The 19,490-nt window shown below is 39.7% G+C and overlaps 1 protein-coding gene across 2 annotated transcripts in view; it reads left to right on the top strand.

Moving 5' to 3' along the window:
- The window catches only part of LOC127577625 (tryptophan 5-hydroxylase 1), a 68,630-nt gene that overhangs the window by 18,687 nt on the left and 30,453 nt on the right, over positions 1-19,490 (top strand). The window contains exons 2-3 of one of the 2 annotated variants that reach the window (XM_052028933.1): positions 14,976-15,075; positions 15,265-15,314. The exons of the other annotated variant lie outside the window; for it this stretch is intronic. Of the exons in view, the coding sequence (XP_051884893.1) occupies positions 15,312-15,314 (3 nt within the window). The 5' untranslated portion in view covers positions 14,976-15,075; positions 15,265-15,311. The remainder of the gene's footprint in view (positions 1-14,975; positions 15,076-15,264; positions 15,315-19,490) is intronic. 2 annotated transcript variants of the gene reach the window in all.

Genomic DNA, 19,490 nt, shown 5'->3' on the forward strand with positions numbered 1-19,490 from the left:
GGAGCGTAGGAGGATGAGGGGTGACCTTACAGAGGTGCATAAAATTGTGAGGGGCATAGATAGGGTGAATGCACACAGTCTTTTTCCCATGGTTGGGGAATCAAGAACAAGAGGGCCTAGGTTTAAGGTGAGAGGGGAGAGATTTAATAGGAACCTGAGGGGCAACTTTTTCACCCAGAGGGTGGTTAGTATATGGAATGAGCTGCCAGAGGAAGTGGTTGAGGCAAGTACATTAACAACATTTAAAAGGTACTTGGACAGGGACTTGGAGAGCAAAGGTTTAGAGGGATATGGGCCAACGCGGGCAAATGGGACTAGCTTAGATGGGAATCTTGGTCGGTATGGACCAGTTGGGCCCATTTCTGTGCTGTATGACTCTATGGAATCAGATGTGGTGAAACACTGTAATACGGCTGGAAGAAAACAGTAGTCTGCCTTAGACTAGTGATTTCATAATTCACAGTTCCATCAGAAATTTCCAGCCAAAGCAGTTCTGCAAAAGGATTTGCAAAGATTTTGTGACCCAGTTTCTCTGGGAGGCTCTGATATTGCTGTAAATCAAATCCATCACCCAGAATGGTTTGATTCTTTGATGTGTACCTGATAACTTGATTAAACTATTTCATGACCTTTTGAAGGCCTGTCACAATAAAATGAATGAGCAAACTCATAACCATTCAAATAATGCTTCAAAAAGATAAGGACCATATTAGTGCTTAGGTTGAATTGCAGCTGGACTAATCTAATTGTCAATAGATTGACATTGATGACTCACCATTTAATGAATGTTAACATTTAAACTTCACTTTGTTTGACAGGCATCGAAGCTCAGGTACATATTAAGTGAATTTTGAGCCTCGTAAATTGTAATGGGTAATCTTCAGGCTGTCATAAAGGTGCACTTTGAAAATAAAAAAGTTAACACATATATAAAGACATCTATCCTCGACTCAACCCTATAACCTACCCTCCCACACTATACTGAATCCTATGCAGCTGTCAATGTTCTGTGTATGCAGCCTACTGTTCTTTGCAACTTTTGTTTTGAAATGGGAAATTAAATGGAAGAAAGGATTATAATACTAATGATTTTCATCGAAATATATTAACATGCATAAAACTATAAAACTAATTTAAATAAAATTTAACTGAAGTCGTGGTATAAAAATGACTCAAGAATAGAATATATGTTTCATTATTTTTATTACTTAGCATATCCCATAACCTTGAGAAATATTAGTGATCTGCAAATTTGCACCAGGAAGGTCACCTGATATAAATAGGCATTTTTTGCAGTCCTCTTTGAGTTAACAATGCTTGCTGCTGATGACAAATCTATCTTTTTTTTATTTTAGCGACCTATTGTTAGGGGCAGGTAGACAATACAGATATAATGGTCTTTAAGCAAGTATGGAAGCAGAGAAAAGACAGCAAAGATGTTGCAGGCCTGTCATTTTCTGGATTAATAGCCACTGCATCACATCTATAGACCTTCTGGAAACCTATTATATGCATATACTACTTTGAGGAATAAAGGACACAGTTAGCCATCTATACCTATCTTCTATGAAATTCACTGTAATCTTGCTAGTGTAAATTAGACTGGTCTAGGATCTCTATTCTGTGTGGTTCTCTTCTATGGTTTCTAACTAATTGGTTGAGTGATTTGAGGTTTGAGCTGTTCTCCTTAGCTGCTATTTCACGGTTTGTTCAGAGATGAAAGAGACACCGTTAATTAAAACTATTCTGCATTGAAGAGTGCCTATGCCTGTTTAGGCCTGAAAGGCTACAGAGACACTGGTAACAAGCAAAGTGCTTTTATCATACATTGAATGAAAGTTAATTACACTTGCGCTGAACCCAGGTGTGGTGCATCCTCTGGTGGAAGCAGCACAAAGCCGAGAAAGAGATTGCTTTTAAACAAAAAAAACATTGAAACTCAAGGTTGAAGATCATTAAACAGAGAACAATGAAGACTACAATGTTTCAAATAAAAGATAAAGTAAAACAGGTAGAGTGGTCATCTAAAGCCACGGTAAATTTGTAAGAGGAAGCCTGAGGGAGCTAGAAGCTCTGGCTTGTGGTCCTGGGAAAGACTGCACATGCACACCAACTGGATCCATTCTATGCATGGGTTGAGATGTCTGTGGTTGCTGATGCAGGCTTGGATCCTCCCACCTTCCTCCATCCTCCTCCAGCACTCCAGCTCCTATCCACTGTTTCTGTAATAAGGCACAGATTTTTGCAGGATCGAGTGGCTAGTCCTGAGTGGTATAACAATACGTTGGGAGTGACCCTTTTGAGGGATAAGGGAAGCCCAGAGTTCTCCATAAGTCGGGCCAAGTGATTGGAGGAGGAGCAGGTGAGAAAATCAAGACTTGCATTTATATTATTACAATTTTCAAAGTCCAAAGGCGATTAGCAGGCAATTAAGTATTAGCTGAATTGTATTTGATCTTTTAACATTGTACACACTGGAGCCAGTTTGTGTACAAACTTCGAAAACAGAATATATTTACGCATGGGCTTGCTAAGTCTGCAAAAAGCTTCACTCCCATCTTTAATTCCACTTGAATCCTACTCTGGCAACTGATTGCAAGCAGAGAAATGGGGTGAATGAGAGTTTGGCTTGGCGTGATGTGTGGTCATTGGAATGGTATTAAATTCAGTTGTAATGTCCTGATTGTTGAAAAATCTACCAGTGGTCATATGGTCTATTCAACAACAACCATCTGCCTGAAATAAACCAGTGCCTTACTCCACCGTGAATCAGTACCTTCAGTAAAAGAGGGGAAAGAAATGGAATTTGGAATGATTCATTAACAAATAATGATGGCTAATTGCGATTAAAATTCAGAAACACGCTTCTGTTTTTTTACTCTTTCAACCTCTGCTCTCCTATATCTTGTACTTTATTATCCAGGAAGTGTGCCTCATACTCACTCCATGTACCCTGTGTTCCATATCATGTGTAAATACTAATAGCATGTCACAACAAAGACATTGGTTAGGTTGGATGTGTAATGTGTGAGGAAGGATTAATCTGCTTTGAATCTCTTTTACAGAAACACAGAGCCTTTTTTAGAAAATGGCTGGATTTCGAAACAGCCTATCGGGGTAGCTCGGGGCATTACAATGCCCTTAAATCAAAGAAGCTGCGCCTGAATTGGGTGTATGGGGAGAAGTGGAGCCTCTTTATCTGTGTCATTTGAAGTGTTCTCAGCTGCTCTCAGGAGAGGTTCAGGCAGTGGATGACTAAGCATGAGCTGTACTTACACATCTTATTAAAAGCACAAAGCCTGCTTGGAATTGTTCAGCTGCACACATTTCTGATGCAAAGTGCTTCTCAGCCAGTGTGTTCCTTTGCCAGTCAGTGTAACATCTTTTTACTTAAGCATCTTATTATCTGCGGGAAATTAGGCAGAATTTTTCAGCCCTTTTTTGTACTCGTATGTTTATTACTGCGGTAAAGGTCTGTGTGATTCCACTACTTAGTACTATGTATACTTGATTGATATTGGTCTTCATTAGATTGGCTCTAATGTACACCCATAGGTTAGTATCTTTTGAAAAGTTTGCAGTTCCCACATTGGTTTCATTAGCTGGCTCAGAACCCAGAATGTCAGAGTGGAAGCAAGTTAACCTCGATCCCAAGGGATTGCCTGAGAAGAGGAAGATCAATATGAAGATTATGATCCATTACTTGAAAAGACCACAGAGAGAGGACAGATACACATAGTTCCCAATCTAATTGAAACCTCACTAACCTACTGATTAGAACTCTGCTATGAATGTATGTCCAAACAGTTGGGTATAATTACAGGTTCTCCTCCCAACTTCTTTAAGCAGAGAAAGTTTGAGTGATGGCCACCTTTTGTGCATAGAGCCTGGGATACAAACATGAAATATTCCTATTTGCTGAGGTCCTACCTGTTCTCCACTCTGAGCAGACACAGGACATCCTGGAAACTGGACTGCAGCATCTCGGTTTTCTCAGGTGGAGAGATTCCTGAAGAGGGAGCATTTTATCAACAAAGTCAGCAGGTATTGGTAGGACAACATTGTGAAGATCTTGAAGCTGGAGTCCAAGACTGCTTTTCCAAAGTCCCTGATCATCTGTGAGATTAGTTATCCATGATTTTGGTAAGATATTACAGTATGAGGGAACATCACAAATTTGTTTTATCATGCCTTCATTGTGCATATGTAATTATATAGCCACTTCTGGCAACATCACGCTGGACAATAATCAGAAATGGAAACCTGGTTAATTCATTTTCATTCTTCTGCTTGAGGAAATGAATCCATTTATTGAATTTTAAAAAGAATTCAGCCTAGGTAAGAATCGAATAATGGTCTTCCCTGTTCCTAAAAGCTCAGGACCACACAACGTGAACCAGGGGACCATCCATTGTAATTTCAAAAATTGTTACTGGATTACAAATACAAGTGTGAATTTTATTAAATCTCATTTATTGGTATGTTTCTGTGGGTGGATGTATGTTGACGTACATGAAACAGGAGAAGAACAACAATCCATTCATGTCTTTTAAGATTGTGCTCCTGCTGAACCGAACAAATATATCTGATCTTTGCCCCAGGATTGTACAATGAACAAATCCCATTCATGTGCCATTCCTGTTTGTCGTGGAATCACGCTAATCTGTGGATGGATCAGTGAAGCTGAATTATTCTTTCCTTCCCCGCTCCACGATAATCTTGATATGGCTTCTTCTATGAAATTGTTTTTTTTTTAATGCTTGAGGTCTTCAAGAATGATTTTCTAGGCTGCTGCTAATTACAATTAACCATTTAGATTGGGATTATGTTCCATGGTTTCTCTAGTCACACTGTTCCTTCTGCACAGTAGGATGTGTGACTATCTAGGGAGTTGTACCAGCCTGCATTCTGTAAAGGGTTCTTGCTATTTGGGTTAATGGATGGTGGGCTGAGCCTTCAAGCTATGGAATTGATGAGGCACTATCAATGTTTATGTAGAAGATGCCTTCCATAGGAATTTGTCTGGTAGAGGTAGCTAGAGTTTGGGGAATTTTTGAGTATAGTTGCATTAAAGAAAGCAGTGGTGGTAATGTATGCTCTAAATGTCACTTAAAGATAAGGCATACAAAGGAATGTTTTTGGTATACTTTCATTGTCCAGGAGAGGAGTGCAATTCTCAAAGAAAATGGAACGTGTAAATGAATAGCTGGGAACATTCTATAAAAACAAATTTAAGTTCATTTCATAAAATAAAAACAGAAAATACTGGGAACACTCAGCAAGATGAGCAGAATCTGTAGAGGAAGAAAAAGAGTTAATGGGCCAGAAGTTGTTGCCATCAGTGTGCTGCTTGCAAATGCAACTGACATACAGAAAAATGTGCATAGTTATCTTTTGCAAATCTCTCATGTTGACTTATTGGTAAGTCAGACCTGGATCCAAAATGGTGAGGTGTTCTGCATTGTAGGGCCTTGCACAATTAAATGGTATCACTTGTGTGCTGGCCAGAACAAACCCTGTCCATTGAGTGAGAGAGCTGTACAGCACAGGAATAGGCCCTTCAGTCCAACTCATCCATGCCAGCCATGATACCTGTCTACACTAATCCTATTTGCATTAGGCTTGTGTCCCTCTGCTCCTTTACTATCCAAGTACCTGTCCAAATGCCTTTTAAATCTTGTAATTGTATCTGCCACTACCACCATCTCAAGCAACGTGTTCCATATAACAGTCACCCTAAGTTTGGAGAAACTTGCCCCTCAGAACTCCATTAAATTTCTCCCCTCTCACCTTAAACCTATGTCCTCTAGTTTTAGACTCCCATATGCTGGGGAAAAGACTCTGACTACCTAACCTATCTATGCCCCTCATAATCTTATGAACCTACATAAATTCACCCCTCCTGTGCCAGTGAGAACAAACCCAGTTTATCCTATCTCCTCTTGTAACTAAGGCCCTTCATTCCAGGCAACATCTCGGTGAACCTCTTCTGCACTCTTTCAAAGGTCAGCACAATCTTCCTGTAGAGTGGCAACCAGAACTGTACATAGTACTCCAAATGTGACCTAACCAATGTTTTGTACACCTGTAATACTGTAATATGATGTCCTAACTCTTATTCTCAGTGCCCCAGCCTATGTAGGCAAGTATGCCAAATGCCTTCTTCACTATCCTATGCATCTGAGCCTCTATTTCCAGGGAACTATGAACTTGCATGTCAAGATCTCTCTGTACATCAACACTCCTAAGGTCCCTGCCACTTAATGTCTTGCCAGTATTTGACATCCCAAAATGCACCACCTCATTCTTGTCTATACTAAATTCTATCAGCCACCATTTCACCCAGCCTTGCAGATCTTCTATATCCCTCTATATCCTTTCACAACCTTCTTTGTTATCTATGACTCCATCAATTTTCATGTGTTCAGTAAACTTAATAATAAGACCACCTGTGTTCTCATCCAAGTCATATACACACTCTGCCTTCTATCACCTAGTCAATTTTGGATCCAGTTTACCAGCATACCTCAGATCCCTTGTGTCTTAACATGTTCCACTCTACCATGCAGGACCTTGTCAACAAACTTGCTGAAGTTCATGTATGCCATGAATACCACCCTGCCTTCATCAATTTTCTTAGTTACCTCCTCAGGAAACTCAATCAGATTTATGTGACAGGATTTTCCCTGCACGTTCATGCTGACTCCCCCCAATCAGTCTCTGACTTTCCAAGTGAACATAAATACTGTCCTTTAGAATTTTTTCCAGAAATGTCCCTACCACTGATGTAAGGCTTACCAGTAGTAGCTTCCTGGCTTATCCCTACAGCCTTTTTTAAATAAGGAAACAATATTTGCTATCCTGCGGTAATCTGGAACATCACCTGACGCTAATGAAGATGTAAAAAATCTGTCAGAGCCCAGCAATCACCTTCAAAGCTTCCCATAGCATCCTGTCATGCCCTGGGGATTTATCCACCTTAAGGTATGTCAATATCTTTAGCCATTCCTCCTTCCTGATACGAACATGTTCCAGAATATCAGTGTGCCCCTCCCCTAACCCTTCATCCTCTACATCCTTCTCCCTGGTGAATACTGATGAGATGTATTCATTTAGCACCCATCTCGTATCCCCTGGCTCCACACAGAAATTTCCCTGTTGGTTTCTGAGGGGACCTATTATTTCCCTAGCTAGCATCTTGCTTTTAATATACCTATAAAAGGTTTTGGAGTTCTCTTTAATCCCACTTGCCAAAATTATTTCATGGTCCCTATTTGCCCACCTTTTGCCCCTTTTTTTTCTTAATTTCTCTCCGATATCCTCTATAAGCTGAAAAGGACACGTTTGATACCAATTGCCTATGCCTGACATGTGCTTCCTTTTTCTTGATCAAACCTTCTATTTCCTTTGTTAACCAAGATTCCCTGACGTTTGCTTTTTACCCTTCCAGGCACATGCTGACTCTGAGCTCCTGCTATCCTGCCTTCAATTGCTCCCACTTATTAAATGTTGTTTTTCCCTCTAGCAGCTGCTCCCAGTCAACTTCCACCAGGTCCTGTCTTATACTATTGAAATCAATAGTCTTGATAAATCAACTGATTCTGACAGTCAAAGTCTATTAAAAATCAATCGAACAATTAATTTTAAAAAACACAAAATTAAGCCATTAAAATTGTCAATAACTTCATTTTTAAAAAAAAGTAAATTACCTCATACCTGCTCTGTGCCTTACAACTGTACAACTGTACCACTACATTCAAATGAATCAGATTGCTCCTGCTCAAAGTCTAACCTGGTGCAAGTTAAGTCAGTAAATTCTCTGGTATAAACATCTGTGCTCTGCTGCATGATTCCATGGGACTTCTATGTTGGAGCACATTCAGAAAGCCAATGGTTTACTGGGGAACTGCCACCATTTCTAAGTAAGTTCCAGCCTTAGTTTTAGGTTGATAATAATTCAAGAGGACTGGAAGAAGTTAGAGATTTAACAGTTTACAACCAAGCATCATAGTTCTGAACACATTTTCAAGCTAAACTTGGGGTGGCACTGGCACAGCTAGTAGAACTGCTGCCTCACGGCTCCAGCAACCTGAATTCAATCCTGACCTCCTGTGCTGTCTGTATGGAGTTTGCACATTCTCCCTGTGATCACATCAGGTTCCCTTGGGTACTCTGTTCCTTCTTCATCCCAAAGATGAGGTTTGACAGTTTAATGTGCACTGTAAATTACCTCTAGCGAGTAGATGAGTGGTAGAATCTAAGGGGTTGATGGAATTGTGGGAAGAATAAAAGATGGGATCAGTGTAAGCTTAATGTAAATAGGTGCTAGATGATTTGCATGGATGTGGTGGGCCAAAGGCTTGTTTCTGTGCAGAATGACTGTGACTATAAATACAGGAGAGATGGCTTGGATTTGGATATGCAAGGTAATTTTTTTGGGCTGGTGAAGAAAGATGATAGGGAAGCTAGTGTCAGACATCAGCAGCAGCGCTGCTAGTAAACCAAGTTGACAGATCAGAAGACATGCTACATAAAACAGGCAGGTTACAAATGTGGATGAAGAATAACATTGATATAAAAATATTGATAAGTGACAACCAGTAGCACAGTGAGACAGGCGGGAATTGCACTGATGTAAATTTATGAATGAGAATACCAGCTTGAAGCTAGGCTATGAGCAAGTTTGTAGACCAATAAAATTGGATTAAAGTTACTTCTTTGAATTTTTAATTTATGACAACATTCACATTATATGGTGTTTGTTTTAGCATTAATGATTAGAAATCATTCTGAAACGGTACAAAGGATATTTGTGACATTGATTAGTCCAACCTGTGTAACAAATGTATCGACATAATGAATAAAGTAATACAAACATAGCCTGACTGTGGTAGAGTGCATGGATGATTAATGAGAATGAAGTATGGCTGTGTAAAGTATTGAACATTCATCATTTCTGATGCTTCTGCAAAGGTTATTTGGATAAATTAAGCTTATTCTATATTTTTTTTAAAACAGTAATTTACTTAATCCCATCACACCGGCAGTGACATTTTTTCCTCGTTTATTTAACTCATCTGGATGTTTCAGAATTGTGAAATCTATCTGAACTGGGTTGTGTTGACTTTACAATGTAATTGAGACAAACAGGAGCCTATTAAAAGCTACGTAGTAATTGTTTATTGTCCTCTGAATGTGTTCATATTACAACAGCAAACATGAGTGAGTAAACCAGGGCAGGTGTTGTGCTTTTTTGTATGATGCAGCCAACTCAGTCACTGAAGGATGAAAAGGTCATGGCTAGCCACCTACTGTTAAGAAGGAGGAAGCAGAAGCATTGGAAGAAAAGGTGACTGAAATGATCCTTTCACCAGAGTTGTTTCTTTACCAGAGGGGCTTCCAAGCTATAAAAAAAAGCACATGAAAAAAATTCAGCGAGGCATGTTCCATACAATGTGGGACATAAGATGAAAAGACCCTTCCAGAATTAGTGAGATGCTACAGGCATTGATGTTTTATTAGCAATGTAGCATCAAAAATACAGTGAGGCAACAATAAGGAATAATATACAGTACAACAAAGTATCTTATTTAGATATATACGTATGTGGAGGCTTGTGTCCCTTTCCTTTGTGATTTTGTTCATTAAATCCTGCTGTACATGTAATATTTGAGAAAATTCTGCTCTTCTACCATTTTTAAACTTCACTTTGCCAGTGTCTCCTCTCTCTCTCTCTCTCTCTCTCTTTCTCTCTCTTGAGTTGAGTAAAGCTTGAGCTCATCACCTAAGAGGTCATTGGTTTTCTTTTAGGAAGGATGAGGACAGTCCTTTTTGGAACAGTATTCAAGGTGCTTCCAACCAGCACTTGTTACAGTGAGCTGGCTACTGATGAAAGTAATAGCAAAGGTTGGATTATTTTATGGATGGACAATGCAGATTGTTAACTTGAAGGACAGAGTGACCAGAAATGCATAACAAGCTTCTTTTGTCTCCTTCCCGCTTCTGACGAAGGGTCACAAAAGGTTTACCACAGCACTTGCAGATTCTCCCTAACAATCTACATGGGGATAAAGATTGCATGTATTTTTCGGGTGAAGTGAGGTTAGACACAAAGGTAATCATCTCAGTACATTGCAAATCTCCCCTTTGGAGTCATGGATTCTACTTTTTTTTATATTTGCACTAAAAATGCCTTTTCTGGAAGAACTTAATTACAGTGAAACATGTTTTCACTATAAATGTGGCAATAGTAAATTATAATGAGAAATATCGAGAGCACATGCATTTGCATCTATAATTTTAATATTTTACTTTATAATTTATATCCTGCAACTTTTTGTGTAGCAAAGCAGAAAATATTGACTCTCACTTACCTGATATTTATGTCTTTGTTTTACAGTTTCTCACTGTCTTTTCCTTTTATTTTGCTTCTTAACTTTTCTTTTGTCTTCTGCTTCACTATCAGCTTTTTGCTTTATTCTATTTGGGTGAGAGGTGACCAAGCGTTTGGTAGGGAAAGTTGACCTCAATGATGCTCTACGTTTGGATTTGGACATCTAGCTGTTCAAGTCCCCACTCCTTATTCCTCCAATTACTGCAGTTTCATTACTATTCCCCTTGAACAATCCACAGTCCAATTTCCTATTGTTGTCTTGCTTTGTTGTCGCTCATTTTACCCTTAGTTTTCCATCATTCACCCCACGTCCACCTGCTTCCCTTGAAGCTGGTTGAAAAAGGCTAGAGACCCTTCCGTCATTCTTTCCTTGCTTCCTATTGAATTGTTTCAGAGATTTTTCTATCAATATCCAACAAAGAAAATCAAATTAAAATTTGGGGAGTAATTACATATACACGTTTCACCAAATATGTGTAACTTCTGCCTGCCTCATCACATTGGAAATGAAAATCTCATAGATATAGGTACATAGCATTATTTCTCTAAACACAACACAAATGACTGTCCCGCTCTCCTCCACCCACCCTGACCCTGCAATCCCAAGTTTATCCATATTCTCTTGTTTTAATTCACTTTATCAGTCAAAGTGCTTCTGGATTTTATAACTATTTTATAACAGGAGGAGGACTTGGGTGTGATTTGTTTTGAAACATACTTTGAGGTGGTTAGATTCACAAGACAGCAATTTGACAGGGACACAATTCACATGCAGATTTGCTTCAGGTGGTCTCATAAAATGAAAGTTTGTTAAAAAAGGAAACTCCAGGAGCCATTTTACACTTTAGAGATTGCAATGTTTCAGTCTTCTGACATTTGCAGAAAATAATTTCAGGGAAGGTTGTAGCAGTTGGCATCTCTAGGCCAACACTGGACAGGGAATGAGCTAGTGGCCAATTGCCAAACATTTTGTCTTGGAAAGCCACAAAAAGAACAAATCTGAGGTCAGTTGTAACAGCTGCTGTGAGAAATAGGTCAAGATCAAGGCTGGGAATTAGATTTGAACTGGGACTGGACCAGAAAGAAAAACAACAAAGTGAGTATTTGTCCCTTCAACAATGCTTCTTATTTTGCTTTGTTGTTTTATAGATTACCATGCATAAATGTTATGAAAAATGGTATGTCATGAAGATTGTTACTCTATTACAATAAAATTGACTTTTTGATTTTTAATTGCATCAATCTGGAGCTTACCTCAGTAACACCTATTAAAAGAGTGGAAAAGCACAATTGCGGATACATAAAGACAGCAAAATCTAGTTCCTACAACTGAAGGTTTTGTTGTCACAGACTTGGTTATCCAATACATACCTAGAAATTTGGCAGGATGGAATACCTCCTGAATTTAATTGCATTGGCTTCAATGGAATGGAATTTTAGAAGCAGCTTAATAAGCACAGCCACTATAATATTACATGTTTAACGGTAAGGTCTGAGGACAAATATCCGATACACAGATTGTTTATGTAAATAATACTATTGAACCCAACAGAATATCAGAAAATTGTAAAATAGAATAGAGAACACAAAACTACAACAGGTGTATAATTAGAACAATATTTTCTCTTCTCATTTTCATCTTCATACATGTCATTTTATCTAATTGTTTTGTATTTTGACCTCTTATATTTCAAAGATAATGGAACAAAGCTAAAAACTTAAGAAAACTATTCCATCAGTACAAAGGCATTATGAAAATGTTAGGCTCACAGCACATATACAGATAGAATAAGTTAAACTTTGAGAATCAGTGCAAAGACCAAGCAGCTGTAGAAACTCTGGGTCAGGCACCATCTGTGGAGGGAAATGGACAGTTGATGTTTCAGGTCGAGACCCTTCATCTGGACCAAAAGACAGAGGGGGAGATGAGAGGAAGGGCTGGAGCAAGAGCTGACAAGGTGGAACCAGGTGAGGAGGAGTGACAGGCAGATGGAGGAGGGAAGAGTGGAAATAACTACAGAGGCTGGGAGGTGATAGGTGATAGGTGAAGGTAACAAAGGGCTGCAGATGATGGAACCTGATAGGAAAGGGAGGTGGGGTGGGCAGATGGCTTAGCTAGAAGTGCAGCCAATTCTGGAGCACAGGCCTTCAGTACTACAGCTGGGTAGTTGTTTGGTCCCATTGGATTTGCTGTATACAGTGCTGTTCACTGTTTTTGATATCAGTGAATTGAATTGGCTAAAGACTGGCTTCTCTGATGCTGGGGATGGCAAGAAGAAACTACTTAGGAGTAGAACGAAGTGGGGACAGAGAAAAATAACATACAGAGGAAGAGAAGGAGCAAAAAAAACCCAGAAAGGAAGACACATGGAGTGTATTGCACTGGTATTAGCATACAAGTGCATTATTTGAAATAGATTAATGCCTTTGACATTCTCTGACACACTAGCACATAAATAGCTTTGTATGCTAATATTGCAATTGTTCTAGAAAGAGAGGAATGTGGTTATTTTTCATCTCACAGGACACCAATTGAAGCACCAAAACTTCTGAAATGTGACAGAGATTTGGTATCTTGCCCCTCGAATAAATTCTGAGACCATATTCACTGAATAGCTGTGGTGTCTTCAAGGTTGGCACTTCCCTAAAATAGAATAACAACTCTCAGTGAACTTGCATCAGCAATCATTAGAATGAATTAGGAATGGCCAGGTTTGGAATTAGCCTCACTTAATCCTGTCTGCGAGAGGGTTTACCTTCTTATTGTTTTACAGCAATTTATTTAATGCATTAAGCTAAAGTACCTGAAGGTGCATGATCTGGTTGCAATGTTATAGTTGAAAATCTCTTATCCTGACCTTGACAACATTCTGACCTGGGCAGATATGATAGCAAATTACATTACTTGCACAGAGTACAAGGCAATGACCATCTCCAGCAAGAATAATCCAACAATTTCCCCTTGACATTCAATGGCATTACCATTGGCAGGTCCTTCACCATCAACATCCCAGGGATCATCATTGCTAAGAAACTGACCTTGACCAGGTACTTAATTACTCAACTCCTTATTTTCTAAAGCCTTTCCACTAAGGTTGTGAGTGTGCTCTAATGCAATAACTGCTGGACAGCAGATCCATCTTAATGAGGTGTGAATACAACTTGAGGTGTGGGGTGCACCAGGCAATTTGTCTTGAGTTTCTAATTCCTGTTACACTTTCCAGTGTAATAATATCTTTTGTATCATGATTTAAATTTGGAGTAGAATGAGGAGTAAGTGATAAATGAAATGTGTCAAATGTGGATATGCTGCATATGGGAGCTGCCCATGTCCTCACCTTCAGGGTCTATAAATAGGGGTAAAAGTTAATAAGTTAACTTGGAGAACAGAGCTACCAAGTTATGAGAAAAGATTAATCATATTAAGGGCTTTAATGTATAAATGCATAAGATTTATAAGATGCATAAGACATTTAAAGAAACAAATTATATCTGCACTGTGGTCATCTTTATGGTCCCAATGGTAGGACCAACAGACATGGACTCCAACATAGAAGAGGAAGGAGTGTTTCTATATGCAGCTACATCAACTTAAAAAAGCTTATGGGTATTGAGAAGTAGAGTGTGAAGATCGTGACCTGTGACAGTAGCCTTATGGATGGAAGCAATATTTTCTAGTTCTGAATAGTCGTGTTAGGAATACATGAGTATTGGACAATGAGTAAAGGGTGAAGGTGAGATATGGTGATGGGTGGGGATTGGGTGGTGGAATAGTGACTGTCTCAGTGTAGAAGGTCAACTGATGATTAATTATGGAGAGAAGAATCTCTGAAGCAAGTATAAGTAGCGGGAAGGAATTTTCATCAGTATTTTCCTCATTGCCATTCTCTAGCACTTAAGTAGGTGCTGGATAAAGTGCATGGTCCAGTGAATAGTGTCACTGTTGAGAGAAGTTGTTTTTCTTTCCACAACAACATAAAGGTTCAGAATACTCATACGCACATGAGAAGGGCAATGGAAATTAGAAATAGGCTTTGTGCATGCAAGTTATTGAGCAAAGTTTAAATACAAGAAGAGGGAGGAGAGAGTCTTCTACAGAGTCATAGCTTTACCTCAGCATAAGCTAGGGCAGCACTGTAATTCCAAACTAATCAGTGTGCCCCTCGGACCTTCAGTACTTCGCTAAATCTACACTGGTGTGAAATTAGCTACAGAAAAAAAGATGTGCACAACTTCTTGAAAACATTCTATATTTTTTAGATGTTAATAGAAGACTCAATACTGAACTAGGTTACTATTGATTCAGTAGTTCATCCTTATCCAGAGAGGAAAACATTTCCTATTCACTTTAGTCCTACTCGTATTGTTCAGTGGTTGATAAGAACTATAGAATAAAGCAATACAAAACACTTACAAGAACATAATAGGTATAAAATGGAAATTCCCTTCATAGAAGATCCATCTAAAATTCATTTCCTATTTTTAAATGTATAAGTTCAGCTCTATCTGAGTTAGAGAAATACTGATTTTAATCTCCTTTATTCCAGGGTATCTTTAAAGGACATTGTTGTTTTATTTTCAGAGAACTTGTATCATGTCTGAAGCTGTCAAGGATAAGGGAAAGTCAGAAACTCTATAGTCTCGAACAGCGAATGCCAGATATAAAAAGGGGTGTTCTAAAGGTTGGTTTAATGTTGAGTATTTATATTGAGAAACCTTGTTTGTTTTTCATACTGTGAAAATAGTAATGCAGAATTACTAAAAACAAATACGATTTATGTTGTCATATTAATTTATCCATTTATTGCTGTAAATTAATTTCACTATTTTATAGCGTAAACCATATTTTAATAGAATGCTTAATTTTCCAGTTTCCGAAGTTCAAAAACAACCAAGATGGCTTCAAGTGATATACAAGATGGTGAGTGTTTTCATTCGTCCCATGACTGAGAGGCGTTAGGCTACTATTTGCATATTCTTTGTTGCAGAAAGCAAGTGCCCACCCCTGGACCTAGAATCATTGTTTCTGATGGATAAGATGCACCCCCTCCTGCAGGATGAATCCACCCCATCCATTGGGAAGTCTCCTGTTGGGACCCAGTCTCCTGTTGGGTCCTTGGTTAGGCTGCAGGTTCTGGGTGGTGCAACTGCAGGGTTTGGGCATGTGCAGGGTTGAGGGGTGTGCAATTGGTAGTTGGAGAACCTCAGTGCCTCACTCTTAGAAGGGCAGCTGGCAGCTGGAGATTGGGGAGCAGCAGGAGTGGAGTAGGTGCATAGGAATCAAAAAGGTAAAGAAGAGGGAATGGGCAAACTAGAAAGGAGGTGAGACAGAAGGAGGGGATCAGGGTCGGGGGTAGAGGGAAGGGGGCTGAGAAAATGTGTACAAAATTGTGTACCTGTGTTCGTAGTCAGATTATGGACTCCTATTGTCTTGGACCTCCTTGGCATTAGACCAGGACCTTGCTCTGTCAAGGCCATGTAGAAGCTGGTTGTGCAATGGCTGTCCCAGGTTAAAAGAAATCGCACACAGGCACCTTCCACTTCCCAGTGGAGGTAAGTCATCCTCAATCTCAAGTGACTGTCAAAGAAGAAAAATTACTAAAGCGATCTGACAAATCAAGGAAGACACTTTGGCAATCTGGCCAAAAAATTGGATACTGTGGGTTGGGTTAATTACAAAAATTCCATTTATGGTTTTGCTATACCTTTAAAGATTGGGATTCTATTTATGGAGACACAGCTTCTATTTATTTTTGCTAATATATTGATGTGAGAGTCACAGAATAAAGCACAAAGTACTCCATAGAAGAGCAGCATTTTTTCATAAAGTTAGCCTTGAGATTTTATTTGATTAGCTGGCATTGGGAAAAAAAAATGACAATATTTGCGGGGCAGAGTCATGTCATTCAAGTTGGACAATTCCTGTCATGTTTACTGTGCTCAGACATGCTTTGGCCCTTGAGATAAATGAGGAAGGAATGGAACTCCAATTTGGCCATATACGCACAAACAACCAGCAAGCTTGCATTCTTAACGTTTGGAACTTTGAAACGGCCAATCCAGTTTCTCAATTAATTCACCTCCTGATACCTAAAGTTACCTCTGCTGGCACCCAAAGGATTAGCTCTCCTTTCACTCATGCAAAGCTGGAATGCTTTATCACAACTCACCATACGACTCTAATAAGTGCATGAAAATTCCCTCTCATCCTTTTGCATTGGATCTTTCTTATTAGAGTACCCATTGTTTTATCTCCAAATGTTCCAGTTGTTCTTCTTCCTCTTCAAATGACAATAGTTTATGTATAACTATTTACAAGGATTTCACACTGGCAGGCTGGACAACCTGCAATACATTAGCTGCTGTAGTCAGCAAGCAATTTAACTAATGGGGTTGGAGGCCATTGAGCAAATGGATAAGAAAGAGCTTTGTGCCAATCAAAGGTGGTTAGGATTTGCTTCAGCTTTGTCTTTATACTACTATTTAATATTTAATCGGTATTTAACAGGCAGTCTGGCTCCCTTGTGCTTTGGAACATTGTTGCCTTGCTCTATGCACATTTATTGGTTATAAATGCTAAGCTATTGGGTTGGATCTTGCTGGAAAATGCCAGCAGTTCTGCATGGGATACCCAGAAGTTCTCTGTATGATGTAATCAGGTATGGGATTCCTGTGCAATTGCAGAAATCACAAACCTGCTGCCCACTCTTTGCTGGAGTTTTGCTGACTATGCTCCACTGCTTGTGGAATGCAGCTGTGAAGTGCGAACATCCTACAGTTGCCCAGCACTTACACTGGGAAACCTGCCAACTGAACTGTGGAGAACAGATGCAAGGGAAAAGGGTAAGTATTAGGTCATTTACAGCTTTTTGAATGAATTGAACTTTTTAAATATTTCCATTTGTTTAAAACTGCCCTAAGTACTTCATTTATGTCAGTTTTATTTACTCAGAAACATAGTCTTTGACAGGCTTGAAAACCAGCTAAGCTAGGGATATGGCATCGTCAGCTGTCATGGTTTTGTTCAGCTGTTGTATGTGGGTGGGACTTGTTCTAAGTCTTCTCCCCTCCCCTCCCCTTGATATATTGGCCTTATACATGCAGGACCTCACCACTAGCATCTGGACAGCCTCAGGCAGTGTTGGCACCCATCAGCAACAGGTAAATGTGTTCTTACCATGTAGATCAGTGTGGATGGCTTGGCAGAAGAAATATGTTCTGGCCAAATACGTTTTGTTAGGAGGCCAACACCAGAAACAATTTTATCATAGCTGTGCCCATCAACCATATCATAGTCAGCAAACACTGGCCCAGCTGTATCTGAAACAGAAGCGTTGGAAGAATTCAGAGAAACCAGTCACCATTTCGGGTCAGCACCCCTTCCTTGGAACTGCTGATGCAAAACATTGACTGCTTTCTCTTTCCACAGATGTTGCTTGACTTGCCGAGTTCTTCCAGCATTTCTGTTTTTGCTTCAGATTCCAGCATTTATTTTCCAGCATGTTATTTGTTTTCCCAGCTGTACTGACTGTGGATATTAGAGGGAGTCAAGGTGTACATTAGGTGAAGCACTGAGTATCCACAAGAACCTTGTCTACATTGTACACTTTCCAGATTTTCCCTTGTATACTAGGACCATCTTTACCCGAAGGCAACTTGTACTTAGACTCATAACATGACCTTCACTTGCAGCATTCAGACCTCTCCACACCCTAGCAGAACATAGGTTCAGGGTGTGGATGCACTGTCAGATAATCAATCTATTCTTCTACATCCATAGGAAAGAGCAGTTTATAACAAGGGGCAGAGATGCACAAATGGCAGTGCGCTGCCATCTTGTATCTTTCTCTTCTATCCAATACATTTTACTCACTCATATCATCTCTGAGATACAAGTTTGATTAGGTGAGCAGGATCATGACAACTTTTGGGCAAAGAGTGATTGTCAGTAAGTGGTTATGAAGATATTTTTCCTCTTCCTATTGGTTGGGTATGACAGAAGAAGCGGACATTGAAATTAGGAAGTCAGCTTCAACAAATGGCAGCTGTAAAACTTTCTGGAGCATACCCTCCTGGAAATCATTAACTGTACAATACATCCTGCAGTGGAAGAGCAGAAGCACCTTTCTGTGTGGATGAATTAAATTGAGCTAAATACATCATTACTAACTACCTTCCTACTTGTGATCCTGTGAGACGAGGATGGCAAATGTGCAATTAAAAGATCTGTGCCTGAGAAATAACACAGCACAAAATTAACGTATATGATGCAATGCAGTTTAATCAAAATCAAATCATGGAAAGTGATGTGGTGCTCACTGCAGTGATCTCAAATCAGTTTCACGTCACACTTATGAACACAGGACCCCATGCATGTTCTATGGTGCCAAACAACATTCAATGCCTATTTTGATGCCACTTCCACAAAATTAATTTACACATGTGAAGCCTACAAACTGCAGACATGAATGCAGAAGCATGTCTTCACAATGCATTTATGGCCTGTTTCATAATAACTTAAAGGGAAGTTGCCTGACCAGATTGAGCCATGGATTCCAGCATTGGTCACCTCAGATAGGTAGATCCACTGTGTATTCTCCTTACCCCTCACTGTGGGTTTCCTTCAGGTTCCTTAGCACTACATTCCAAATAGATTGCAGTCCCAACTCCCTCCATGATTCTTTCATGGCCCTAACCTTGACAATGTTCTCCCCATGTCTGTGTGCGTTTCCTCCGGGTGCTCTGGTTTCCTCCCACATTCCAAAGACGTACGGGTTAGGAAGTTGTGGGCACGCTATGTTGGCACCGGAAGCGTGGCGACACTTGCGGGCTGCCCCCAGAACACTCTACACAAAAGATGGATTTCACTGTGTGTTTCGATGTACATGTGACTAATAAAGATATCTTATCTTGATCATGACTCCCCCCCCCCCCCCCCCCCCCCCGACCCAACCTAACCAGTCCTTGATCCCCATGAATTAAAGCTTTGGCTGTCCCTTCTGTTCCCACAGCTGTCTCAATACCAGCCCCACTTCACAAACTGCGAACATGCTATTCCCAGTATTTCTATTTTTATTTCAGATTACTGGCATCTACA

The sequence above is a fragment of the Pristis pectinata genome, chromosome 14 (genome assembly GCF_009764475.1).
Source record: "Pristis pectinata isolate sPriPec2 chromosome 14, sPriPec2.1.pri, whole genome shotgun sequence".
Classification (NCBI taxonomy): Eukaryota; Metazoa; Chordata; class Chondrichthyes; order Rhinopristiformes; family Pristidae; genus Pristis; species Pristis pectinata.